The sequence below is a fragment of the Oncorhynchus clarkii genome, chromosome 31 (assembly GCF_045791955.1).
Source record: "Oncorhynchus clarkii lewisi isolate Uvic-CL-2024 chromosome 31, UVic_Ocla_1.0, whole genome shotgun sequence".
Lineage (NCBI taxonomy): Eukaryota > Metazoa > Chordata > Actinopteri > Salmoniformes > Salmonidae > Oncorhynchus > Oncorhynchus clarkii.
Window position 1 is genome coordinate 32,542,452 of NC_092177.1, and position 26,556 is coordinate 32,569,007.

The 26,556-nt window shown below is 42.6% G+C and overlaps 3 protein-coding genes and 1 pseudogene across 11 annotated transcripts in view; 3 read left to right on the top strand and 1 right to left on the bottom strand.

The window, feature by feature from the left end:
* LOC139390955 (equilibrative nucleobase transporter 1-like) overlaps window positions 1–507 on the bottom strand; it is a 29,347-nt pseudogene extending 28,840 nt beyond the window's left edge.
* Window positions 508–10,827: 10,320 nt separating this feature from the next.
* Window positions 10,828–15,533, top strand: LOC139390546 (smoothelin-like 1). Of its 5 annotated transcripts, none has more exons than XM_071137736.1 (7): window positions 10,828–10,950; window positions 11,957–12,076; window positions 12,883–13,566; window positions 13,618–14,060; window positions 14,157–14,271; window positions 14,360–14,511; window positions 14,685–15,533. In XM_071137736.1, exons 2-7 carry the CDS (start codon window positions 11,996–11,998, stop codon window positions 15,061–15,063), a joined length of 1,854 nt encoding a protein of 617 aa, XP_070993837.1. In that variant the 5' UTR covers window positions 10,828–10,950; window positions 11,957–11,995; the 3' UTR covers window positions 15,064–15,533. The 5 variants fall into 5 exon arrangements, with proteins under 5 accessions (XP_070993837.1, XP_070993840.1, XP_070993836.1 ...); XM_071137739.1 differs by having other exon boundaries at window positions 12,883–13,446; window positions 13,816–14,060; XM_071137735.1 differs by lacking the exon at window positions 10,828–10,950 and having other exon boundaries at window positions 11,706–12,076.
* Window positions 15,534–16,906: 1,373 nt separating this feature from the next.
* On the top strand, window positions 16,907–19,704 carry LOC139391023 (zinc finger protein 133-like). 2 transcript variants are annotated; one of them, XM_071138488.1, is made up of 5 exons: window positions 16,907–16,946; window positions 17,519–17,771; window positions 17,872–17,966; window positions 18,059–18,146; window positions 18,248–19,704. In XM_071138488.1, exons 2-5 carry the CDS (start codon window positions 17,537–17,539, stop codon window positions 19,075–19,077), a joined length of 1,248 nt encoding a protein of 415 aa, XP_070994589.1. In that variant the 5' UTR covers window positions 16,907–16,946; window positions 17,519–17,536; the 3' UTR covers window positions 19,078–19,704. The 2 variants fall into 2 exon arrangements, with proteins under 2 accessions (XP_070994589.1, XP_070994588.1); XM_071138487.1 differs by lacking the exon at window positions 16,907–16,946 and having other exon boundaries at window positions 17,372–17,771.
* Window positions 19,705–20,661: 957 nt separating this feature from the next.
* Window positions 20,662–26,556, top strand: part of LOC139390518 (catenin delta-1-like) — a 29,578-nt gene continuing 23,683 nt past the window's right edge. For all 4 annotated transcript variants that reach the window (XM_071137674.1, XM_071137675.1, XM_071137676.1 and 1 more), the window contains exons 1-2: window positions 20,662–20,786; window positions 23,620–23,698. The gene's annotated coding sequence lies outside the window, so the exon portion shown is untranslated. The remainder of the gene's footprint in view (window positions 20,787–23,619; window positions 23,699–26,556) is intronic.

Consider the following 26,556-nt stretch of genomic DNA (forward strand, 5'->3'; position numbering starts at 1 on the left):
TGAACCCTGTGCAGCTTAGTGATGCTTTATAATATGTTTATACAAAGACTTACATTCCCAGCAGCCTGACTGCCATGATGCCGAAACGGTCGAACAGGAAGCCATTGAGCAGCAGTAGAAAGTTGGTCATGAAGGAAGCGATGGTGAAGATGAGGGAGAACTGTTCATCCTGACCACTGCAGTCTGAAACACACGCGCACACACACACACAGGCAGTCAGAGAGCTGTCAGTATGGACAGGTGTGTGTGTGTGTGTGTGCATGAGATATGTATTTGTATTGTAAGCTCTACTGTGACAGTGAGGCGTCTCAGTCACTGACCTAGGAATTGCATTCCATTGACCCCGTGGATGTTGACACACAGGTAGCTGAAGTAGCCTTCTGTCTTCAGGACGAACACCAGGGAGGCCCAGCCGAACACGGCCCCAGCAAAACAAAGGCACTCCAGCAGCCCTGTGACCAGGGTCAGCCACCTCCGCAGCCCTGCCCCTCCCTCACACCCGAGCATGATCTCGTCCCGCACACACACACACACACACACAGCACCCGCAATTTCACCCTCTCTCTTTTTAAGCTTCCCTGGTAGTCACTTCACTGGAGAGAGGAAACAAGAAAAAGAGAAAATCAGAATTGAGAAGAAACAAAATTTAAGGTAAAAAATAAATGATCTTCTGTCTCCTCTGAAAGTGCTTTCAAATGTCAATGACTCTGTTGAATGACCTTTTTGAATAGCATATAGCCTAAATAATGCTTTCCTGTGTCGTTGTGACGCCTGGCCATTGCATTTTGCTGCAGTCTTATTGAATGCAAACATACTGATACTCCAACATTGCCAAAGAAACCAGACACATAAAAAAAAGAGACAACTGCCCCACTGCAACATTCCTTATTTCATTTATGTGGAAAAATGAACCCACCCTACATTACTCACGGTTCAGAACAATTCCCCCAGTCACTCATATGAACAACTCCTTCTCTCTCTTCTCTTAACTCTCTTTTTCATACTTTATATAAACCTTCCTTCCACCCAGTCTCCCCTCCCTTCAGTTCAACCCCTCCTCTCCCATGAATCCCTCTCGCTCTCATCTCAAGTAATATTGTCGGGGTCGTGTCTGAATGCGTACACATTAAATGTGAACCCCCGTGTACCGGACACCACCGCGGATGCCGGGGTAAAGGCTAGGATGGCCTTCCTCAGGTGTTCTACAGGGCATATCAAAGCCAGAGCCTAATGCTTCCTTTAGGTACCTCTTTCTGAGTTTTCATTTGGAAAACGATCTCTCCTCAGTAGCGACAGTCACAAGGATGGTAAAAACAGCTTGACTGCCATAGCAACACCAGGGACACTTGGCAGAAGGGAGATGTGCTTGAAATACAGCAGTTCTGCAACATCTTTAATTGAGCCTCTCATTCTCCTGAATTGCCAGGTTAACTGTAACAGGAAGCTCTGGGGACAGGTCGTCTGGATACCGGAAAGCCAATCATTTGGCAGATGCAGATTATCGTCTTTAGCAGACAACAGTTCTTGAGGGCTTGAACAAAAAAAAGCGGTTTGCGATTTCATTTATATTGTGAACCGCAGTTTGAGTTGTGTGGTTGCAATATCAACAGTCCCTTATCTCTGGTATACTTAAGCAATAAGGCACCTCGGGGTTTGTGTAATATGGCCAATATACCACGGCTAAGGGTTGTTCTTAGGCACGACGCATCGCGGAGTGCCTGGATACAGTCATTAGCCGTGGTATATTGGCCATATACCAAAACCCCCGAGGTGCCTTATTGCTATTATAAACTGGTTGCCAATGTAATTAGAACAGTAACAAATATTTTCTGGGGTCATACCAGTGGTATACGGTGTACTGTTTTTCCTGTCTCGGCTGTTGCTATTTACATTGCTAGTTAATTACTGTAACAGTGTCTTTCAATCTGTATCAAGGGCATAAGTCTTTGACATCCTTATGCTCTGTCTCTCACTCATTCAATCTCTACCAGTAAAGTCAAAGGAGGAAGGGCTGGACAACTACAAATGGGCAAGTAAACGCATATAATAACAACCACAAGATCTCATCAAATCATAATCAAGTTCTTACACCTTGGATCACAAGATCTCGTTGCCAGAACACAGCGCAACTTCCTCAAATCCGTGACCGCACACGTCAAAGGCTGGCATCATACACACACCCAGAAAGAGATAGAGACAGAGAGAGAGAGTGTACGATACTTTTTAAAATGTTTACGTCACATTAGCACTCGCATAAAGAAACAGTTTTAAAACATATATTACAGTCAGAGAAATCATACATTCACAAAATAATCTGATCCATGACTTTTCATGTGTGGTCGGATTTGTCTAATGCATAAATACCAGGTATGTATTGAGAGATGAGAAATATATACAGTACCAGTCAAAAGTTTGGAGAATGCCAAGAGTGTGCAAAGCTGTCATCAAGGCAAAGGGTGGCTAATTAGAAGAATCTCAAATATAAAATATATTTTGATTTGTTTAATACTTTTTTGGTTACTACATGATTCCATATGTGTTATTTCTTAGTTTTGACGTCTTCACTATTATTCTACAATGTAGAAAATAGTCAAAATAAAGAAATACCCTTGAATGAGTAGGTGTGTCCAAACTTTTGACTTGTACTGTATAAATATATAACTATATATATACAGTTGAAGTTCGAAATTTACATACATCTTAGCCAAATACATTTAAACTCAGTTTTTCACGATTCCTGACATTTAATGCCCTGTTTTAGGTCAGATAGCATCACCACTTTATTTTAAGAATGTGAAATGTCAGAATAATAGTTGAGAGAATTATTTATTTCAGCTTTTATTTATTTCCTCACATTCCCAGTGGGTCAGAAGTTTACATACACTCAATTAGTATTTGGTAGCATTGCCTTTAAATCTTGGGTCAAACGTTTCGGGTAGCCTTCCACAAGCTTCCCACAATAAGTTGGGTGAATTCTGGCCCATTCCTCCTGACAGAACTGGAGTAACTGAGTCAGGTTGGTAGGCCTCCTTGCTCGCACACGCTTTTTCAGTTCTGCCCACAAATTTTCTATAGAATTGAGGTCAGGGCTTTGTGATGGCCACTCCAATACCTTGACTTTGTTGTCCTTAAGCCATTTTGCCACAACTTTGGAAGTATGCTTGTGGTCATTGTCCATTTGGAAGACCCATTTGCGACCAAGGTTTAACTTCCTGACTGATGTCCTGAGATGTTGTTTCAATATATCCACATCATTTTCCATCTTCATGATGCCATCTATTTTGTGAAGTGCACAAGTCCCTCCTGCAGCAAAGCACCCCCACAACATGATGCTGCCACCCCCGTGCTTTACGGTTGGGACGGTGTTCTTAGGCTTGCAAGCCTCCCCCTTTTTCCTCCAAACATAACGATGGTCATTATGGCCAAACAGTTCTATTTTTGTTTCATCAGACCAGAGGACATTTCTCCAAAAAGTACGATCTTTGTCCCCATGTGCAGTTGCAAACAATAGTCTGGCTTTTTTATGGAGGTTTTCGAGCAGTGTCTTCTTCCTTGCTGAGTGGCCTTTCAGGTTAGGTCGATATAGGACTCGTTTTACTGTGGATATAGATACTTTTGTACCTGTTTCCTCCAGCATCTCCACAAGGTCCTTTGCTGTTGTTCTGGGATTGATTTGCACCTTTCGCACCAAAGTACGTTCATCTCTAGAAGACAGAACGCGTCTCCGTCCTGAGCGGTATGATGGCTTCGTGGTCCCATGGTGTTTATACGTGCGTACTATTATTTGTACAGATGAACGTGGTACCTTCAGGCGTTTGGAAATTGCTCCCAAGGATGAACCAGACTTCTGGAGGTCTACAATTTATTTTCTGAGGTCTTGGCTGATTTCTTTTGATTTTCCCATGATGTCAAGCAAAGAGGCACTGAGTTTGAAGGTAGGCCTTGAAATACATCTACAGGTACACCTCCAATTGACTCAAATGATTTCAATTAGCTTATCAGAAGCTTCTAAAGCCATGACATAATTTTCTGGAATTTTCCAAGCATGCACAAAGTAGATATCCTAACCGACTTGCCAAAACTATAGTTTGTTAACAAGAAATGTGTGGAATGGTTGAAAAACAAGTTTTAATGACTCCAACCTAAGTGTATGTAAACTTCCGACTTCAACTTTATATACATGTATGTACATGTGTAGTGCTGTTAGTGTAGCTCCCTGTGCATACAGTAGCCTACATAGCCTATACCATGTCACGGTTGGAGATATGGCTTGCGCCAGCCCAGGCCCTAGCGGCGATAGGGCGGCAGAGTAGCCTAGTGGTTAGAGCGTTGGACTAGTAACCAGAAGGTTGCAAGTTTAACTCCCCAAGCTGACGAATTACAAATCTGTTGTTCTGCCCCTGAATCAAGGCAGTTAACCCACTGTCCCTAGGCCGTCATTGAAAATAAGAATTTGTTCTTAACTGATTTGCCTAGTTAAATTAAGGTTAAATAATCCAGCGATTAACTGGACCGTTGTTCAAGCCTTTGCTTTTGTATCTCTTAATCTGTTAAACTTGAGCCAAATCAATCTGGTAATGAGGTTGTTTAGCAACTATGTGAAACATGGTACTAACCTTGCGCTCAACTAAAGCATTACCTTTATATTGTCATTTGGGAGACTTGTTACAACAGCGTATTCGGAAAGTATTCAGACCCCTTGACCTTTTCCCACATTTTGTTACGTTACAGCCTTATCCTAAAATTGATGAGGATTTTTTATTATTATCCATCTACACACAATACCCCATAATAACAAAGCGAAAACAGGTTTTTAGAAATAACATATTTACATAAGTATTCAGACCCTTTACTCAGTACTTTGTTGAAGCACCTTTGGCAGTGATTAAAGCCCCAAAGTCTTCTTGGGTATGACGCTACAAGCGTGGCACCCCTGTATTTGGGGAGCTTTTCCCATTCTTCTATGCAGATCCTGGTCTGAGAGTCCTTTAGCTGCCTTTTGGCAAACTCCAAGCGGACTGTCATGTGCCTTTTACTGAGGAGTGGCTTCCGTCTTGCCACTGTACCATAAAGGCCTGATTGGTGGAGTGCTGCAGAGATGGTTGTCCTTCTGGAAGGTTCTCTCATCTCCACAGAGGAACTCTGGAGCTCTGTCAGAGTGATCATCGGGTTCCCTGACCAAGGCCCTCTGGAGCTCTGTCAGAGTGACCATCGGGTTCCCTGACCAAGGTCCTTCTCCCCCGATTGCTAAGTTTGGCCAGGCGGCCAGCTTTAGGAAGAGTCTTGGTGGTTCCAAACTTCTTCCATTTAATAATGATGGAGGCCGCTGTGTTCTTGGGGACCTTCAATGCTTCAGACATGTTTTGGTACCCTTCACCAGATCTGTGTCTCGACACAATCCTGTCTCGGAGCTCTACGGACAATTCTTTCGACCTCATGGCTTGGTTAAGACAAAAATGTCTAAAAACCTGTTTCGATTTGTCATTATGGGGCATTGTGTGTAGATTGACGAGGAAAATTTAATTCAAATGTAATACATTTTAAAATAAGGCTGTAATGTAACAAAATGTGGAAAAGGGGAAGGGGTCTGAATACGAGAGAATGCACTGTAGCTAGCCCCCCAAAAAATATACCAACCAATTGTGACATTATCTGTATTGTTGCCTATGCACAGTAGTGTTCTTTTAAACCAGCTAGCGTTACAGAAGTGTGGCCTGCTAGGGTACCAGTCTGTTTGTGCCATCATGCCACTCCTTGTAATGCCAAACAATGTATGGCAAGGAGAGGAGTTGGAATGACAGCACAAACAGATAACCGACCAGTCTAACAGAAGTAATCCCTCCTACCATGTTCATTGTAAATGTTTCACCATGTGTTTTTACTAGCAAAAACTAGGTTGTGGTCTGTTGATATTATAAGCATTGGTCTGTTATTGTTAAAGGGGAGAAAAATAGGCCTCACCCAATCCGAGGGGTAACGTTACATTAAACTTCTGTGGCTTGCACAATTAAATATGCAACTGTAATGGCTTGACAGATAAGATCATAAAGGACGAAGACTGACAAACGTTAATGAGGCTGGAAACATATTTCAATTAACAAAAAAATATTGATAACGTCAATTATTACTAGCTACCCAGCTAGCCAATGTTAGTTCACACTAACATTTGCGTGTTGCATGCTGGTTAGACACCAGTCAGACACTATACATATTTCTATACATCTTTCTTGCTGCTCGGCAAGCTTTTTCACACCCATGGTGTAATTTAGCTAGATATGGACTTTTAGCTAACGTTAGATAGCTGGGGGTAAAGTTGACTCGCTGCAAATAACGACAATTATGAGTGATTCTACATTTTTTTCATAAAGGTTCATAACTGTTTCTATTCCTAAACATGTCAAACATCATTTGTGGAACTAGACCTAGATAGCTAGCTGCAGGTCTAATTTACCAAGCTACCCCTCCTCAACTCACCAATTTGTATTTATTTAATTAACGTCACAGAGTTTAGCTAGCTAGTGGAACATTGGTCCATTGGTTTTTGTGGGATTTTTGACATGTGAGTGGATGGATGTTCAAAATGTGTTTGGCCAGAGATATTTTAGAAATACCGCCTTTGGTTTTAACTTTGACGTTGGATATCCAGTTTACACGTTTTGAGGTGAAACGTTCAGGCAGGGCGAGACCAAAGACGTTCCTCCATAACCTATGGCATGACATTTGGTTATGAGAGAAACAGTCAACGGCTGTCTCCAAATCTGACAGCGCCCTCCAGTGGTCTTTCACTCCTGGTTTTATGGAGAAGTGAGATTATTATCTGATTATGATGGATTATTCCTGGATGTAAACTGGGTATATAATGTGGTGGTCAATAAGGATACTATATTCAAAGGACATCTACTGAATATGTGGACAATGACCAGTGGTCTAAAGTACTCAAGTACAAATACTTTAAAGTACTATTTAAATAGTTTTTTGGGGTATCTGTACTTTAGTTAACTATTTATATTTTTGACAACTTTTAATTTTAGTTCACTACATTAAGAAATAAAATATTGTACTTTTCACTCCATACATTTTCCCTGACAACCCAAACTACGTGTTACATTTTGAATGCTTAGCAGGACAGGAACATTGTGAAATGTACACACTTATCAAGAGAACACATGGTCATCCCTACTGCCTCTGGTCTGGTGGAATCACTAAACACAAATGCATCTTTTGTAAATAATTGGAGTGTTGGAGTGTGCCCCTGGCAAAACATACATTTAAAAAAAAGGCAAATGGTGCCGTCTGCTTTGCTTATTATGAGGAATTTGAAATGATTTATACTTTTACTTTTAATACTTAAGTATATTTTAAACCAAATACTTTTAGACTTTTACTCAAGTTGTATTTTACTGGGTGACTTTCACTTTTACTTGAGTCATTTTCTATTAACGTATTTATACTTTTACTACAGTATGACAATTGGGTATTTTTTTTCCACCACTGACAATGACCACCTTCACTGAAGACAAACCTCTCAAACCTGTTCAGATGAGAAGGTGATGAAAACATGACACTCAAAATCAGGTGCAATGTGTGTTATAATCCCACAACAGCGACAGAGATAACACTGGAGCTCACTAATTTCTCTTTCTCTCTCTCTCACGCACATGCACACTGACACACACAGGCACACAGACACAAACACACACAAACAAACTCTTAGTTGCTAACACACTCAACAAACTTTTTGGAATCAGCTCTGTCAACTGTAAAAAGAAAAACCGAAACAATAATTTCCCTCTTAAGTCAGGTCATTACAGCTTCACTACCACATTCACATTGTGCGTTTTTCCATGCGGAAATTTCAGTGACAGCGGGCTGATAGATGTCCACCAGAGAATGAATCGGAGAGAGGGAGATACTCCAGAAGGTGTTGACTTATTTTTAGCCACTGAAATGTGGAGAAGAGAAGAGAGGGTTGGGGAGGCATCAGGGGAAGATAATGACGGGGAGAGAAAGAGAAGAAAGAAAGATAGACGTTTATTTTTAAAAGCCAACTGTTTTGCGTTGAATGAAAAGATACACTGTTAAGTGGGCAAGGAGTTGGAGAGTGGAGAAAGGCCGAGGGGACGTACATTTGATGGGACATCAGGGGTATATGTATATATATAGAGAGTTGCTTAGATTGGCATTGGATGATTTCATAAAACTGAAGAACAGAGTTATGAATATTATGTTTGGTCTTTGGGATTCTGTATTATTCCATATATTGATGACTATTTTGCAATATTACTGTAAGGTGCAGAAAGTTTGAGAGAAATATGCCTTTTGTGCGTATGGAACATTTCTGGGATCTTTTATTTCAGTTCACAAATCATGGGACCAACACTTTACATGTTGCGTTTATATTTTTCTTCAGTATATACAGTTGAAGTCGGAAGTTTACATACACTTTAGCCAAATACATTTCAACTCATTTTTTCACAATTCCTGACATTTAATCCTAGTAAAAATAGGATCACCACTTTATATTATGGGAAATGTCAGAATAATTGTAGAGAAAATGATTTATTTCAGCTTTGATTTCTTTCACCACATACCCAGTGGGTCAGAAGTGTACATACACTCAATTAGTATTTGGTAGCATTGCCTTTAAATTGTTTAACTTGGGTCAAACATTTTGGGTAGCCTTCCACAAGCTTCCCACAATAAGTTGGGTGAATTTTGGCCCATTCCTAATGACAGAGCTGGTGTAACTGAGTCAGGTTTGTAGGCCTCCTTGCTCGCACACGCTTTTTCAGTTCTGCCCACAAATGTTCTATGGGATTGAGGTCAGGGCTGTGTGATGGCCACTCCAATACCTTGACTTTGTTGTCCTTAATTAATCAATTTTGCCACAACTTTGGAAGTATGCTTGGGGTCATTGTCCATTTGGAAGACCCATTTGCGACCAAGCTTTAACTTCCTTACTGATGTTTTAAGATGTTGCTCCAATATATCCACATCATTTTCCATCTTCATGTTGCCATCTATTTTGTGAAGTGCACCAGTCCCTCCTGCAGCAAGCACCCCAAACATCATGATGCTGCCACCCCCATGCTTCACGGTTGGGATGGTGGTCTTAGGCTTGCAAGTCTCCCCCTTTTTCCTCCAAACATAATGATGGTCATTATGGCCAAACAGTTCTATTTTTGTTTCATCAGACCAGAGGACATTTCTCCAAAAAGTATCATTTTTGTCCCCATGTACAGTTGCAAACCGTAGTCTGGCTTTTTAATGGCGGTTTTGGAGCAGTGGCTTCTTCCTTGCTGAGCGCGCTTTCAGGTTTGAATTTGGAAATTACTCCCAAGGATGAACCAGTCTTGTGGAGGTCTACAATTTTTTTCTGAGGTCTTGGCTTATTTCTTTTGATTTTCCCATGATGTCAAGCAAAGAGGCACTGAGTTTGAAGGTAGGCCTTGAAATGCATCCACAGGTACACCTCCAATTGACTCAAATGATGTCAATTAGCCTATCAGAAGCTTCTAAAGCCATGACATCATTTTCTGGAATTTTCCAATATGTTTTTATAGGCACAGTCAATTTAGTGTATGTAAACTTCTGACCCACTGGAATTGTGATGCAGTGAATTATAAGTGAAATAATCTGTCTGTAAACAATTGTTGAAAAAATTCCTTGTGTCATGCACAAAGTAGATATCCTAACCGACTTGCCAAAACTATAGTTTGTTAACAAGACATTTTTGGAGTGGTTGAAAAACGAGTTTTAATGACTCCAACCTAAGTGTATGTAAACCCACGACTTCAACTGTATATATATAGTGAACATTTTATATATAGTGAGCCTTTGTCAAGATAATCCGTCCATCCTGACAGGTGTGGCATATCAAGAAGCTGATTAAACAACATGATGATTACACAAGTGCAGCTTGTGCTGGGGACAATAAAAAGCCACTCTAAAATGTACAATTTGTCACAGAACACAATGCCACAGATGTCTCAAGTTTTGAGGAAGCATGCAATTGTCAAGATGACTGCAGGATTGTCCATCAGAGCTGTTGCCAGAGATTTCAATGTTCATTTCTCTACCCTAAGTCATTTTAGAGAATTTGGCAGTACGTCCAACTGGCCTCACAACCGCAGACCACGCGTAAGCACGCCAGCCCAGGACCTCCACATCCGGCTTCTTCTCCTGTGGGATCGTCTGAGGGTAGGGGGGGCAGGGTGCTGAGGAGTATTTATGTATGTAATTAAGCTCTTTTGTGGGGAAAAACTCATTCTGATTGGCTGGGGCTCGGTCCCCGTTGAGTGTGCCTGGCTCCAAAGTGGGTGGGCCTATGCCCTCCCAAGCCCACCCATGGCTGCACACCTGCCCAGTCATTTAGAAATCATAGATTAGGGCTCAATGAGATTATTTCAATTGACTAATTTCCTTTTATGAACTGTAACTCAGCAAAATCTTTGAAATTGTTGCATTGTTGTTCAGTATATATATTTTGCAGGACTTAACGGAAAGGGAAAGGGGGGATACCTTGTCAGTTGTACAACTGAATGCATTCAACTGAAATGTGTCTTCTGCATTTAACCCAAACCCTCTGAACACCGCTGTGATAAAAAAGAAACCCTTCTCTCGCTTTCTAAAACGTTTTGAGTGAAATGGTTACTGTTTAATTCAAATGTTTTTTTGCTGATGTTGTTTTGTGTCTTCTCACTTTTGTTTACTGTGTATTTCACTTGTTTTGGCAATGTAAACATGCTTCCCATGCCAATAAAGCCCCTTTGAATGGAATTGAGAGAGCGAGAAAGAAAGAGAGACTAACGGAGGAAAGAGAGACAGATTCACACCAACTGACTCACTGGTCACTTCAGTTTAGAAAGAGAGAGAGAGAGAGAGACCGAGAGAGAGAAAGCAGGACACGGTGACCACAGTGAACCCAGAGGGCTACATGTACCACACAAGGTAAGGGCTGCACCTCTCCTACCACACAACTTACACTCTTTTGGCAGCATCAAAGAGTATCCGCATGAGTACATGGAAGTGTTGTCTCTGTATGTCTTGGACTCCATGTATATGCTTGTTGAAAGAGTGTCGGTTGGTGTGTGTGAAGTGCATTGATTGTTACTATGTCTGTTAAAGATGGAATCCGCAGCAAGGGAAACAGCGCCACTCTCCACTCCACGGCTGTTGTTATTGTTTTTGTTTTGTTGGTGGTGATTTAAAAAAAAAAATGACATATGCTCTTTTTCTATCATGCGTGCATTGATGTCAGAGGGGGAAAAAACAGTGTTCGTTGTTTGCAGTAACTTCGTTGCTGTTGTAATATCGAAAACAAACATTGCAGGTCCACCATTAAGGATTCAAGCTTTAACTCTTATGTCTGAATGAGTGTATTTACTTAGAAATGAAGTAGGTCATTGGGGTCATCGGGGTCAGGGTAAGAATTCAGTTTCATTTGACTACTGAGTCCTGACTATGCAAATCTGTTTGCTAGGGCTTGACTTGAGAGTGTGTGTGTGTGTGTGCCTGTCTGTCTATCTGTCTGTCTATGTAGGTGTGTATTCAGGTGTGTATGTATGCATATGTGTGTTTGAGTGTGTGTGTGTGTATATGTCTGTGTACCCATGGTTTCCAGAGCAGATGCAGCTGTCCTGGCTGTTGGACTGTGCCGATGTCACTAGCTCTATTTCTGGAACCTGTGTTGTTCTGAAGGTCAGATAAAGTGGCTCGGAATCCTCACAAGGAGGGTGGCAGGGGGCACTCACTAAACAACACACACCAGACAGCACTTTCAGAGAGAGAGAGAGACAGAGAGGTAGAAAGAGAGAGAGAGAGTGCCAGGGAGAAATCTGCCTCGAACAGAACATTCAGTCTAAACTGATTGCATAGATAGATAGATTGCTTAGATATTGAGCGATCAATCCAATAACCTTGGAGAGGAAGAGTCTGATTTGACTTTATGTTTCAGAGGAAGTTGGACTGACAAACACAGAAAGTCCACAGAACCATGGACGATGTATCACTCCGCCAGGACGATTCTGGGAATAACGCAACAGCCAACCAGACGGAGGACAACAAAAACAATGAGGTATGTGTGTGTTGATGATGAAAGAAGTAGACCCATAAACAGATACAGAAGACAAAATGCATACAGAGGCTAACCTCAACCACCTACAGACAAACCAATACACACTTATTGGTATTGAGCCTTACAATGAGGTGGCAGACTTGTTAGATGTATTTGCGCTGTAGTCAGATGTAGTATACGGAGTGAAGATAGTGGGAGGGCTTGGTGGGTGTTGTGGCTGCCTGCGTATAACCTAAGCGCTGGGCTACACCTGTTCCTGTGGCAAACTCTGGCACAGGAATGTTTATCCCTTTCTCACTCTCAACACACACACACAGACACACACACACATGTGCGTCTATCTTATTTCCACTGATGAGTCACCACTCTGAGTCACGACTTGATGTGACACCTGGGACAGTTCACTTATCTAACATAATTCCAACACACTATGCTATCTGCAACTTTATACATCTTAATGCATAACATAAAAACAACATAAACATGTAATATGTTTGAATCGTAATTAAAGCCATAAAACATTCTAAAAATGTGTGTGTAATATTACAGCCATAAACAACTCTACAGCCGGAGGTATGTTTTTTGAGTACCAACGTAACGTGGAGTGAAGTGAAGCAGACACATTTTCTCATTTAGTTTTGAACTAGTTATAATGTCACTTTACATCGTCTCTCCCCTAAACAACTGATTTAGAATCAGGTCTATGACAACAGTCCTGTACCATTTTGCTTTGTCCCTAACCCTAACCAAAACTACCTCAACTGCTCAGAATAACCGATTGTAATCTTATCTGGTTTGTCTCTCAGACAGAGAGAGAGGCTTCAGTGCAGGAGTGTGGCCCCCCTAAGAGAGACCACCTGGCGGAGGACACAGTGGAAGGTCATGTGGTTAAGTCTGGGGCTAATACGGGGAAAGTGCCGGAACAGGCAGCAGGGGCTAGCGTTGGAAATGTAGAGGAGTCTCAGCCAGTAACCGACGCCATTGAGGTTAATGGTGAAGAGGCTTGTAAGGGTGAGGGAACATCTCAAGGTGCTGACACCGGAGAAACAGAAGACTCCAAAGTGGTGAACGGAGAGAAGAAGGGGGAGGGAGAGAAGGAGGAGGACAAGAATAGAAAGGGTCAAGAGGTGGTCAAGAATGGAGAGATTGAGAAAGAGGATGTGAAGGAGGACAAAGAGAAGGGGGGAGAAAATATTGCCAGGAAAAAGGGGAAGGGGGAAAAGATAGGAGAGGGAAAAACAGAAGAGAAGATAAAAGGAGATAAAGGGAAAGACAGAAAAGTGAAGGCAGGGAAGGGAGAGGGAGAGAAGGGAGAGGCAGGGAAGGGAGAGAAGGGAGAGGGAGAGAAGGGAGAGGGAGAGAAGGGAGAGGCAGGGAAGGGAGAGGCAGGGAAGGGAGAGGCAGGGAAGGGAGAGGGAGAGAAGGGAGAGGCAGGGAAGGGAGAGGGAGAGAAGGGAGAGGCAGGGAAGGAAGAGGGAGAGAAGGGAGAGGCAGGGAAGGGAGAGGGAGAGAAGGGAGAGGCAGGGAAGGGAGAGGGAGAGGCAGGGAAGGGAGAGGGAGAGAAGGGAGAGGCAGGGAAGGGAGAGGGAGAGAAAGGAGAGGAAGAGAAGGGAGAGGGAGAGAACATAGAGGCAGGGAAGGGTGAGGCGGGGAAGGGAGAGGGAGGTAAGGGAGAGGGAGAGGGAGGGAAGGGAGAGGGAGACGGAGAGGGAGAGAAGGGAGAGAGAGAGGGAGGGAAGGGAGAGGGAGGGAAGGCACCGGAGAACAAGAGCAAACCAGTAAAAGAAAAGGAAGGGGCAGGAGGGGGAAAGGTTAAAGAGAAAAGCAAGGAGGTGGAGAAGCAAGGAAAGACCAAAAGAAAGAGTGGCGTGAATCACACCGCCTCTACCCCATCCTCTGTGGCCCGACCCCGGAGCTCTGCCCGCTCTGCCCGGCCTTCCACTAAAAAGGACATCATAGCAAAGTTCCAGAAAAATGACTCTGAGTAAGATTCTGAGTTCTGACATGTCCAATATGACAAACTGTAACATGCTCATGTTTATTATGGCAATAATTGCATTGTCTTTTCACTTATTTCCAGGACACCGGTTGTCTGCAACTTCAAACTTCAGAGATCGTCTATGGCTGTGGCAAACGGGGGGTCAATCAAACAGAAAGTGCTTTCCTGGTGTCAAAACAAAACACGCAAGTACGAGGTGAGGGGATGTTAATGGTCATGTACACCAGAGGTACTGACATTGGAGCACCATAACCCTACCTGACACCATACCCTCTCTTTCCCAGGGTGTTTCCATAGAGAACTTCTCATCATCGTGGTGTGATGGGCTGGCGTTCTGTGCACTCATTCATCGCTTCTTCCCGGACGCTTTTGACTTCTCAGCCCTGAGCTCATCTGAGAGAGAGAAGAATTTCACCCTGGCCTTCAATACAGCAGAGTACAAGGCTGTGTTTGTGTATATATATATATATATATATGTGTTTGTGTCTGAGTGTGTGTGTTGTAAATGATTCATCATCCTTTCTCCCTCCCTCCATATCTATTTTTTCCCTTTTCTCTCTCTCTCTCTCTCTCTCTCTCTCTCTCTCTCTCTCTCTCTCTCTCTCTAAGGACCATGGCTGACTGCTGCCCCCTGTTGGAGGTTGGTGATATGATCCTGATGGGGAACAGCCCGGACCCTATGTGTGTGTTCACCTATGTCCAGGCACTCTGCCATCACCTCTCCAAAATAGAGAAGGAGAGGAAGGACAAGGAGGAAGAGGAGAGGAAGAGTGAAAAGATGAAAGACGAAGAGGTAGAAACCACTGCAGAGAAGAAAGAGGAGGAGAGTGAGGAACCTGGGAAGATAGATGGTCAACAAGAGGAGGGAGATGAGGGAAGGGAGAACGAAGTAAAAGATGGGAAAGAGAACGAGAGTGAGGAGAGCTCAGCGGTAGAGAGAGAGCAAGAGGGAAGAGAAGTTAGAGGGTTAATTGAAGCACAGGCTTAAGCTAATGCTAAAGACATGGAAAAGAGATTCAAATAAGCCACATGATGAAGTATAGTTTTACAGTTTGGAACACGACAAGTGTTTAGCATGTATGAGCATCATTTCTTAAAGAGTGACACATTACTACTGTATATTCAAAAGCTGGCTTTGTTAAGGTTGTGAATTATACTCAGATTCCAACAATGTGTGTAAATCGTAACCTGTTGTGACTTTTTAAACCATATTTAACACATGATGTGTTCTTTCCAATTTCATTATCATGTCTGTTGTGGAAGTTTGTGCACAGAAAAATAAAACGTCAATGTATATTATAATGAACTATTTTGATTTATTTTTCAGAAAGACAACCTATGTATGTTTTTATTATGGGTAAAGTTATTAAGTACGGCTGCACTGCAGCCCAAATAAGGATTCAAAAGGCTCTTGGGTTCATGATGATCTATCTTGAATAAAAAATATTTTTTAAATGATTTATGGCAATTGTGATGATATTCATTAACAGATAGTCTTGGAATACAACAATTACACTCTTATTCCATTCACTGAGCGTTATTGTGAGTTATGAGACTTGCCATCAAGGCATGACATTCCAACATCCCATAAATCAGATATTCCTTTTGCTTGTCAGAGGAGGGTGATATTAACTTTCCATGACAGAATGCTTGCAACAACAAAAAGCAAGAGATTGAAGAGGGGCCTGTCCATACAAATTGCACTCGTTGACTGATTACATGTTGCTGTTACAATTAGTTAACGATCATGAATTCCAATTTCCAGTCACGAGCAAATATGAGTCTGAAGACACAGTGCCTTCAGAAAGTATTCACACCCCTTGACTTTTTCCACATTTTGTTGTGTTACAAAGTGGGTTAAAAAAATATATTACATTGTCATTTTTGATTCAATAATTTACACAAAATACTCTGTAATGTCAAAGTGGAAGAAAAATGGTAGCATTTATCAAAAATGCATTTCTGCTAGAGCTGCCCCGGTCCATTGTAAGCTCTGTTATTGTGAAATGGAAACGCCTAGGAGCAACAACGGTTCAGCCGCGAAGTGGTAGGCCACACAAACTCACAGAACGGGACTGCCAAGTGCTGAAGCACGTCTGTCTTCGGTTGCAACACTCACGACTGTGTTCCAAACTACCTCTGGAAGCAACGTCAGCACAAGAACTGTTCGCCGGGAGCGTCATGAAATGGGTTTCCATGGCCGAGCAGCTGCACACAAGCCTAAGATCACCATGCGCCAGCTGGAGTGGTGTAAAGCTCGCCGCCATTGGACTCTGGAGCAGTGGAAACGCCTTCTCTGGAGTGATGAATCACGCTTCATCATCTGGCAGTCCGACAGACAAATCTGGGTTTGGCGGATGCCAGGAGATGCTACCTTTCCGAATGCATAGTGCCAACAATAACGTTTGGTGGAGGAGGAATAATGGTCTGGTGCTATTTTTCATGGTTTGGGCTAGGCCCCTTAGTTCCAGTGAAGGGAACTCTTAACGCTAGAGCATACAATGACATTCTAGATGATTCTGTGCTTCTGTGCTGGAGAGTATATGAAGAGTTATACTTAGTGATGTGATGGGTTGTTTTGGATTTCCTCAAACATAACACTTCGTAGTTAAAACAGTTCATTTTTTTTACCACATTGCTTGCAATTTTACTTTAGTTCCTCATTTCAAGCAGGATTCGTTTTTTTAAATATTTTAATTCTGTACAGGCTTCCTTCTTTTCACTCTGTAATTTAGGTTAGTATTGTGGAGTAACTACAATGTTGTTGATCCATCCTCAGTTTTCTCCTATCACAGCCATTAAACTGTTTTAAAGTCACCATTGGCCAGATGGTGAAATCCCTGAGTGGTTTCCTTCCTCTCCAGCAAAAGAGTAAGGAATGACGCCTGTATGTTTGTAGTGACTGATGCACCATCCAAAGCATAATTAATAACTTCTCCATGCTCAAAGAGATATTCAATGTCTTCTTTTTTAAATTTGTTAACTAATAGATGCCCTTCGTTTACCAAAAGGTGCCCTTCTTTGTGAGTCATTGGAAAACCTCCCTGGTCTTTGTGGTTGAATCTGTTGTTGAAATTCAAGGCTAACTTTGACATTATGGGGTATTGTGTGTAGGCCAGTGGGAAAAAAATCTACATTTAATCTATGTTAAATTCAGGCTGTAACAGAAACAAATGTGGAAAAAGTCAAGGGGTGTGAATTCTTTCTGAAGGCACTGTACGCATTCATCTGTGGCGCTCGTCCTTCCCCAAAAAATCTGCGGAGGTCTTCTTATAATTACGGTCAGCACTGCTTTTATTCACCGGAAGTAGTTTTGTGAACACTGACAAAAGCGTCACAGCTTGTCTGATCAATGATCTGATTTTTTCCAATTTCTCCCTCTGTCTTTTATCTCGCCACTGGAATCGATGTCAACAAAAATGCAGGCTCATTTGTCTTTACAGACCCAACTCGCTTCCATAATGGACGTGCTTGCTAGAGCGGCCGTTGTCGAGATCAGTCAACTCTTTTCCGAGAGCTCGGCTGATTTACACTTGGAGATTTCTCGCAGCTACAAAGACAACGAAGCGCTGAAGATGAAGATGAAAGGGATGAAGAGCGAGCTTTTCTCCCTGCGGCTACAACGGGCGAGTACACCGCGGGGCAGTCGTTTTTCTTTTGGCAGAACTTTGTGCAAGCCTCGGGCAAAACTCACAGGTTGGTTCAGGTTCTCGAAATGCTGCTAGCTGGGCGACCAGTCAATTGATCATAGTATGTTGGGAGTGGAACGGTTTTTGACCTATGCTCTTACTCATAGATAAGACACCTGAGCGCCACGCGGCTGTTAACAACAGGGATGACGCTTCTATTACAATAGGGGAAAAGGAGAGTCCATCCACAGTCAAAAAAGAGGTGTGGCAATAATAGCTCCTCACATATTACTGACATAGGCTACTACTACTCTAGAAATATGTACATGTCTGACTGAATATGTGTGTTTTCAGTGTGCAGTTGTGGAGAGTCCAGATGTCATCTTGATAAAGGAGGAGGAGGGAGCTGAGGATGACTTTGGAGGATGTTGGCCAGATGCAGGTGTGTGGAGGAGGAGGAGGAAGAAGAAGATGATGGACTGGTATATAGACAATTGACAGCCAGATAACAAACCGATGATTTAATAATTTTGTTTCCTGTAGGTCAAGACAATATTGATGGTGAGACTATTACTATGGCGACTCCACAGCTGGAACATGCCAGCCAGAGACTAGGTCACGATGAAGGGCCTTACAGCATGAGCGCTCATAGTCGAGGTGAAGGAGCTCTGTGCAGCGTGAGCAGTACTGAGAACTACCCTTTCTTCAGAACCCCAGAACAGCCCCAGAGATTGCCCTCACACTCTGGTCTGCTGCCAGACCACACAATCAATCATCAGATACAGCTGAACACTCATTCTATTGGGGGACCACTGCCAGGCAGCCCTCCAATGAGGGGGGTGCAAAGTGACAGAGGGGGTCAGCCGACAGGGGATGCAGGAGGACGGGGTCTGAAAATCGTCGAGGTAGCTTCCCTAGAAAAGACCCCAACAACAACCTTGGCAACAGGGGGTGCGACTGTGAGGCGCCCTGGTCTTGTAAACCAGTTCCAGCGCCACCACATACCCCACGGTACCAAGCCGTTGCTCTGTAGCGACTGTGGGAAGCGCTTCTCTCGCCGACTTGACTTGATCCGCCACCGGGTGGTCCACACAGGAGAGACGCCTGTCATATGCAACCTGTGCGGGAACTCGTTTGTCAACAAGACAACTCTGAGGGTCCATATGCGCATCCACACAGGGGAGAAACCGTACATGTGTTCCCTGTGTGGGAAGGGCTTCACCCAGAAAGGCAGTCTGACCATCCACCTGAGGACCCACTCTGGGGAGAAACCCTACAGCTGCTCCCACTGTGGCGCCTCGTTCAACAACCACAGCAACCTGCGCAGACACATGGTCACACACCTAGAACAGGCAGGGACGCTGACACTCTGACACATACACACTACCTCCCCGGTGGAGGTTTAGGTTCTTTCTTTCTTCAGCTCTCTCATTCTCTCTCTGACTGTCTTCCTCTTGATGTCTCACTTAGCCCCAGACTCTTCTCTCCCTGTCTCCCATCTTCTTTTCCCTTTCTCTGGTCCACTGTTGCCCCCCTCTCTGTTTATGTATCTGATCTAGATGCACATACTACTTAAAGTGGCAATCAGCTGTTGAAACAATAACAAAGCGTACTCCCCACCCTTGTTTCATGAAAAAACTGAGGGATGGGGCTGGAGAAATGGAACCACTCTAAAATTCATAGCTATGACTGACCATGCATCAAATCAAAATTTGACCATGTTTTGAGGATGTATAGTGTTAGTTTAGATTTACTTTGTTTACAAACATTGGAGTAAAACAAGCTTGTATTTTGCGTGTCTTATGGGGTGGACAGTTGAACTAAGCTCATGGGGCATTTGTAAGTTATATACTTCAAGAATCAATGGGTACATATCATTCATTTATAAGTAAAAACATGTTTGTAGCAACTGCAGATTTCCCCTTGAAAGTTACTGTATGAATATTTTCAGTAAGTTTCCTACTCTGGCCCAAACGAATAAACAGTGTTTTGATATGAAAGAATGAATGAACACTTTTTTTTTCTAACTCACTGGCTGCACCATAGTTATTTATCATTTTTTCCCTTCGAGTGCGGCATTACCTTCTCTTTGTAATCTTGTACAGTGTGGGTTTTAAACCTAGAGATTCTTCACCATCGCGGGGGTCTCTTCAGGAAATTGGCCATTCGACTTGAAGCTTCCAGAGTCCTTTTAAGGCAAATAGCAGAGCATGAAGCAGACTTTGCCAGCTGTTTGATCTAAACGCTTGTCTAAAGCATCAGAAGGATATAAAGTATAATTTGGACCACATAATTGCTGCTGATTATCCTACTAGGAGGCAGACAGTGCCAGCACCAGACAGCCTACTGATGCAGTCATCCACTTATACAGGGAGACTTAGACAAATACTGTATTGGCAGCATTTGATTAAACTCCAGTTTTATGGTTTTCTGTTTGCATGTGCTAATGCGTTCTTGGGGGTTACTGTTCAACTTCTATTTCGTTTTCTAAGACAATCAATGGGATGACATCAGAGGTATGTGTGTGGGGGACTCGGGGGAGAAGCCAGGGACATAACCTTCAACATTTATTTTATTTTGATTAACCTTTATTTGACGAGGCAAATCAGTTAAGAACAAACTATTATTTACAATGACGGACAAACTTGGAAGACGCTGGATCAATTGTACGCTGCCCTATGGGACTCACAATCACGGCCGGATGTGATACCTCTTGAACCAACCCAATTGAATATATATATATATAAAAAAAAAATATATATATATATATATAAATTATTATTTTTTATGTTCATTCAGTTGGATATTTGTGGAGAAGTTAATTTATATTGTGCTGTGTGATGCGGAATGTTCATTCTGCAACTGAAGACACACCATTACGGGAATTTTGTTCGGCTAACGCTTATCCGTAATTACGGTAAAATCCATCCGTTATGCCCGCCCTCTCCCCCCCCCGCATATCTATTCATCTTTGCTCCCACCGAGCTTGACCGAGAAACCAGAAAGAACAAGGAGGAGAAAAGGTGGATAAAGCCAAGAAAATAAATACGTTGGGAAGGGACAGGGAATACGAGACATATAGGTAAGTAAAAGAAAATATACAAGCGGATTGATGGGATCATTTGACAGTTTTACTTTATTTCGCAAACCGCAGAGTCGACAAGGAGTGGTCAACTGGGGCACAGATCACGACTTTTCCACTGCCCGTGAGTGAGTGGGGTTAAAACGCCCAAATGTCGCTCAGCACGGATAGCCAGTTTTAAGCCTGTCTAGTAGGCCAGTGTCTCCACCAAAAGTGGAGATGGACGACCTGTTATCTAGCGACCAAATATTTTAACAAGCGCAGAAGGTTTGTTTAAATGGAAACACAAGACTCGTCGCTGTGTTAGCAACTACCATTAGCTAGTTTGTGCTAATCTAGCCACGTCAAGCTAACTGTTAGCGCGGCTACGCGCAAAGAAATGGTTAGCCATACAAGCTAGCTAACTGGTCAAGCAACCAAAACTATCTCGAGAGTTTTAGGAACATGCTGCAACCTTGCAACTCATAACTGGCTAACTATCTAGCTAACGTTTCCATTGTTTTGTTAGCTTGCTGAACATTTCAGCTAAATTAGCTAGGTAGCCATCGTTTGCTGAATATGCCATGCACCGATTCAGCTGTTGTTCGAATTTTTCATTATTCTGATCGACCTCAGTCCACTTACAATTTTAGCAAGATAACATGTTTAGCTAGTGTTTTAGCATGATTCGTAAGAATATGCTTTCTGGTTAATGTGAGGGAGGGTAAAATGAACATTCGTTTTAGAACTACCCAATAATACAACATACTCCCAGAAGCACTTTGTTTAATATCTGTAGTAGGCCTTACCATTGCTGACATTACAATTTGTGTGTCTGATTTCTGGGTCAAAAGGTCGCGGGAGATAATTCACAGGTCACAATGGCAAAGCCTTTTCCAAAAATGTAACCAAAATGACAGATGGACTCATGAATAACCAGAAACCCAAATATCTCAAGATCCTATAAACATTTCATTTTCCAGGGGTTATACAATAATGGGGATGTTAAAATGAAATATAATTGTCTGTATGTAATATGCAAATTGGATTTGAATGTATGTGCATATTTCATGTTGTACGCAAGAAATTATTGAACAATTAATATTTGACGTACTAATGCAACTATCTATGGTCATGTCGGAAAATCGGAAATTTCCGACTTGCTAACCTATGCGTAAGAGTCGGATCCCGAGTTTCCCACCTGCATTCATTTTAACTCTGAGGTCGAGTTTCTGACATGGTGGTAATACGTTTAGGGTTTTAGTGTGCTTGTAACATCAACACTTATGTATGTTCGACTTGAGATACTCATTATTATTTTTCTACTGCCCACTCCTAAAACCTATGAGCTAAAGACACCAAACGAACATTAGACAGCTTCAGACTAGATTACCGGAGAATCCTTTTGACACTTTCTACATACACCATAGCAATACAATTCAATGCATTCCAATGGCCAAAGAATTTTAATGGGGACAGATCTATTTTCAACTTCTCCCACAACTTATAGGGCTCCCGAGTGGCACAGCATCTCAGTGCTCGAGACACCCTGGTTTGAATCCAGGCTGTATCACAACCGGCTGTGATTGTCCGGGTTAGGGTTTAGCCGGGGTTGGCTGTCATTTAAAACAATAATTTGTTCTCAACTGACTTGCCTAGTTAAATAAATGTCAAATGTAAAAAATATATGCTAGACTCAACAAACTTTTACCCACCACTTAGACTACACAGTGTGTTTGGTGGCAGCTAGCCATCCTGATAGCTCCTCTGGTAAAGGTGAGATTACAAGTGTTCATAAATGTGTGCACAAAAAACCACTTTCCATTCAGATTCTTGGTGGGTCTTTTGCCATTTATTAGCAGCAACGGCAGATGTCATTACAGTAGGTGCATATCTTAAGTTCCATAGTGAACATGCAAATAATACAGGCCTATTAATGTTAAACAAAAACAGAATGAGCATCTGTACTTTTCATACAACCAATAAACTGTGTAACATTATATCCAGACTGATTGGTCAGAAAAGGTAGACAAGGCCATCCAGACAAGCTTCGTACGCGTTAAAGGGAAATAAAGTTTTAAAACGTTTTCAACTTCATATTCATCATCTCCAGTAGAACATCAACATGTGAAAATGGCAAGTTTCTATGTTTTGTAGTAAAAGACAGAGGAAGATGTGTTTCCAATGACATCAAGTAGGCAATGCCTACTCATAATTGGTTAAAATCACACAATGCACACCGACGTCATTGTACACTTATGTGCCTCTTTTGTTTTTACTACAAAACATAGTAACTCGCACTTTTCACGTGTTGATGTTAGGCTGTTGCTAGAGATGAATATGAGGCTGACCTTGTTTTGAAATGTCCCTTTCAACAGGGGGAGAAATTAAACAAAACAGCCTTGGCACAGCCTTCAAATTTGTATTTTTTTCCCAATGTTTGGACTTAAACTTCCCCAAAAAAGAGAGAAACCTAGGCGGCTTGGGCTTAAGCGAACCCAAAAAACACTTGGGCACAATGGCAGAAAAACCCCTGATATTTATGCAAACATATTTCAATTTAATTCACTTCATCAAAATATCATGATTTATAAAGAAAGCACCATTGTCAAACAGTAGAATTCTCACTCGGTGTACACATTTTGTCACGTGACCGAACACCAGATTTTAATAGCGAGCTAAGTGTTTTTTTTCTTTTCTTTAGTACAGGTTTTTTTGGGCTTGTGCTTCCAGGGCAACTCATTCGTTTGACGAGCCACTCTGCAAGACTGAACTGTTTCACTCAGCCAGCTAATTACATGCTTCATTGACACTTTTGCTTATTAACTGGTAGCTTCTGTGTTTGTGTCTTTAGTACCTGAAGGGTGGTGACAACAGGTCTATTTCAAGCGAGGGGACCAACAAGCATACAGTGCTGACCACACCTGACACAGGTAAGGGTATTGCTGGTTGAGTTGTCCCAAGTTTTCTCCCCGTGTGAAAGATAAGAACAAGTTCTCCCTCTATCATTTTTAGTTCGAGGTGTTGGCAATTACCTTTTTGTTGTTGTTGCAATAACCAGTTAGACAAAGAGTGTATGTGTTTGTATATGCATTTTTATTTTATTTAACCAGGTAGGCTAGTTGAGAACAAGTTCTCATTTGCGACCTGGCCAAGATAAAGCATAGCAGTGTGAACAGACAACAGAGTTACACATGGAGTAAACAATTAACAAGTCAATAACACAGTAGAAAAAAAAGTCTATATACATGTATGGGGGATTGGAAATGATACGGAGAATTACGTAGATTGTGACTTCCATCAATCTGCAATGTTGAAGCTTTTTCCCTGTCAGCTAACCTGTTGGGTGGGTCCTGAGTGAACTTGTTTTGTTAGGGAAAAGGTTGGGTGGGGTTAAATGTCGACATGTGGCTTGAATAAGAAGGATTCAATCTGCTACTGGACTGTAAATATTGGCATTTGTATTTATTATCTAGCCGAGGAAGCAAGTTAAGTCACTGTTTGTTGATTGTTCACGTGATGGGAGGTTGGCTGTAATTTGGGTATCTGTTGCCTGTGTGGGGTGCAGGTGTTCCTTGGCCTGTACAGTCAGTCAACAAGGGATCTCCTTGAGAGCTTCACTGTGATGCAGTGCAGATGAAACAGGTGCTGCCTCTAACCCTGTGATAAACAGGGCTTCTGTGTTTTTGTGTGTGTGTGGAGTTCACCTCAGTGGCTGTGTGTACACTAACAAACTGTTTTAGTTGATGTGAAGGTACTGAGATTGTTGATCTGCTACATGTTGCGTTTGTCTGTCCAGGTGAGGTGGGTAGTTAAGCTGTACACTGCAGTGTTTTTGGGAGGTTCAGTTTGTGTATGTACACTGCACAGTGTTTTTGGGAGGCAAGTGGATTAGCAGTCTAATGCCCCAATCTCATTACCAGCCATGCTCAATTAAACCAACGCAAATGACCTTACCCTGACTTATTGGCAAACACAGGTGCAAATGACAGACGGGCACAGACGCCTATTGTTTTCTTATAATGTCCCACCGCTCAATCACTCTTTGTTCCTTGTCACTTGCTGAAATAGTACAGTAGAGAAGACAGTTTCAAACGTCACATAGGGCTGTATTGTTTTAGATGGTGTGTATAGCCCAGTGGAGGCTGATGAGGGGACAATGGTTCATAGTAATGGCTGGAATCAAACATCAAACGCATGGAAAAACTGCTGTCAGTGATTCCGCTCCAGCCTTTACCACGAGCCCGTTCTCCCCAATTATGGTGCCACCAACCTCCTGTGGTACAGCGTGCTGATGCTTGAAAGGGAAGCTCTTTTCTCCAGACTAGGGTGAGTCACACTGACTGCTGCAGAATCAGACAGGGCGATTTGAGTAGTGTACGAGCGCACAGATATTCTGTGTCATTGACCCTAACACTGCGTTCAAACAACTGGGAACTTGGGGGATCTGGCTTCTTTCTAGAGCTCTGACCTTAAGATCACTGGTGTCATGATTTGACCTCGTATTTTTCCTGAGTTCCCTGTTGTTTTGAACCTGGCACAATGCACTCTGCTTTAAGTGTCTGCTGACCTGGAGATGATGACATCACGCGGTCGGAGTAATGGTTGGCTGTTGCGGTCGCATTATATTTTTCTTCGTCTTATGGGTTTTATAGATTTAGTTAACTTCCTCAACACTTGTGCGAGGCAGGTTAGGGGTTGAAGGTGGAAGCCTGAAAAGCATAAATGGAAGTAAAAGAACAGTGACTGGAAGATGTGGCAGTGAGCGAGCAAGGGAAAAACTATACCTCATAGAACAAAACAAAATGGGTTCTTGTGGTTTACCATACAGTGTGGTGCTGTAGCCTTGTCCTCACTCATCCCTAATGGAGTATCCATAACATCCTGTTTTTCAGGAAGGGCCTGTGAAGGGAAAGGGGGGGGGGGTCAGACATGTTTTCATTGTTCACCGAAACTCGCAGCTGACTTCCGATAGGCTTCAAGGCTAAAATATCTGACTCTTTACTTGGAGGGTTGGATGCAGTGGTAGCCATGGTCTGAGTTTTAGTGGGGTCCCCCCACCCAACCAAGGAATGTTAGGATTTAAGCTCATTTACTGCACTTCTATACAATTTAAAAACGGTAAAATGCTACTTGGAAAACCGCATAAACCGACATGATCACATTGGTTCCTGTAGCTTCAGTCACCTCAGTCGATCTACAAACGCTTAGCCTATTGGATATACAATTAACCACTAGACATTAACTCACATTAAAGGAGAACTGATTTGGCCTCCTTTTTTTTGGCTTGCTCTTCAGGAAATGCTGGTGGCTGTGACAGAAGCTAAATGCGAGTTGGCTTGTTTTTTTTAATGTGGGTTTTTGTCTGTCGTTGCCACCGAGACACACCCGTCTGTCAGAACCTTGCCTGCAGCTGTCTTGTCCCCCCCCCCCCCCCCCCCCCCCCCCAGTGGTCATACCTTCCTCTGTGGTGTCCCGTATACACCCGGAGTTCTCTGATCCCGGTGCAGAATACACAGGGTTTCTCCCCCTCCGTTTTAACTGATACCAATAAAATAATTTCAAAAAAGAAAATAGAAGTAAAAGTTGTCTCGTGAAATTGAATGCTGAGTGCCAGGTCTCTCTCTCCATTCAGAGACCTCAGTATACAAGTCGGGCTGGACATCATCACGTCATCTTGCAAGTCTCCATGAGCTGGCTCCATACATGTTTCTGTGAACACACACCACAAACACTCAGTCGTTGTTCTGTTACCAATGGCAGTTCGGCAATATCTGAAAAATGAACAGGT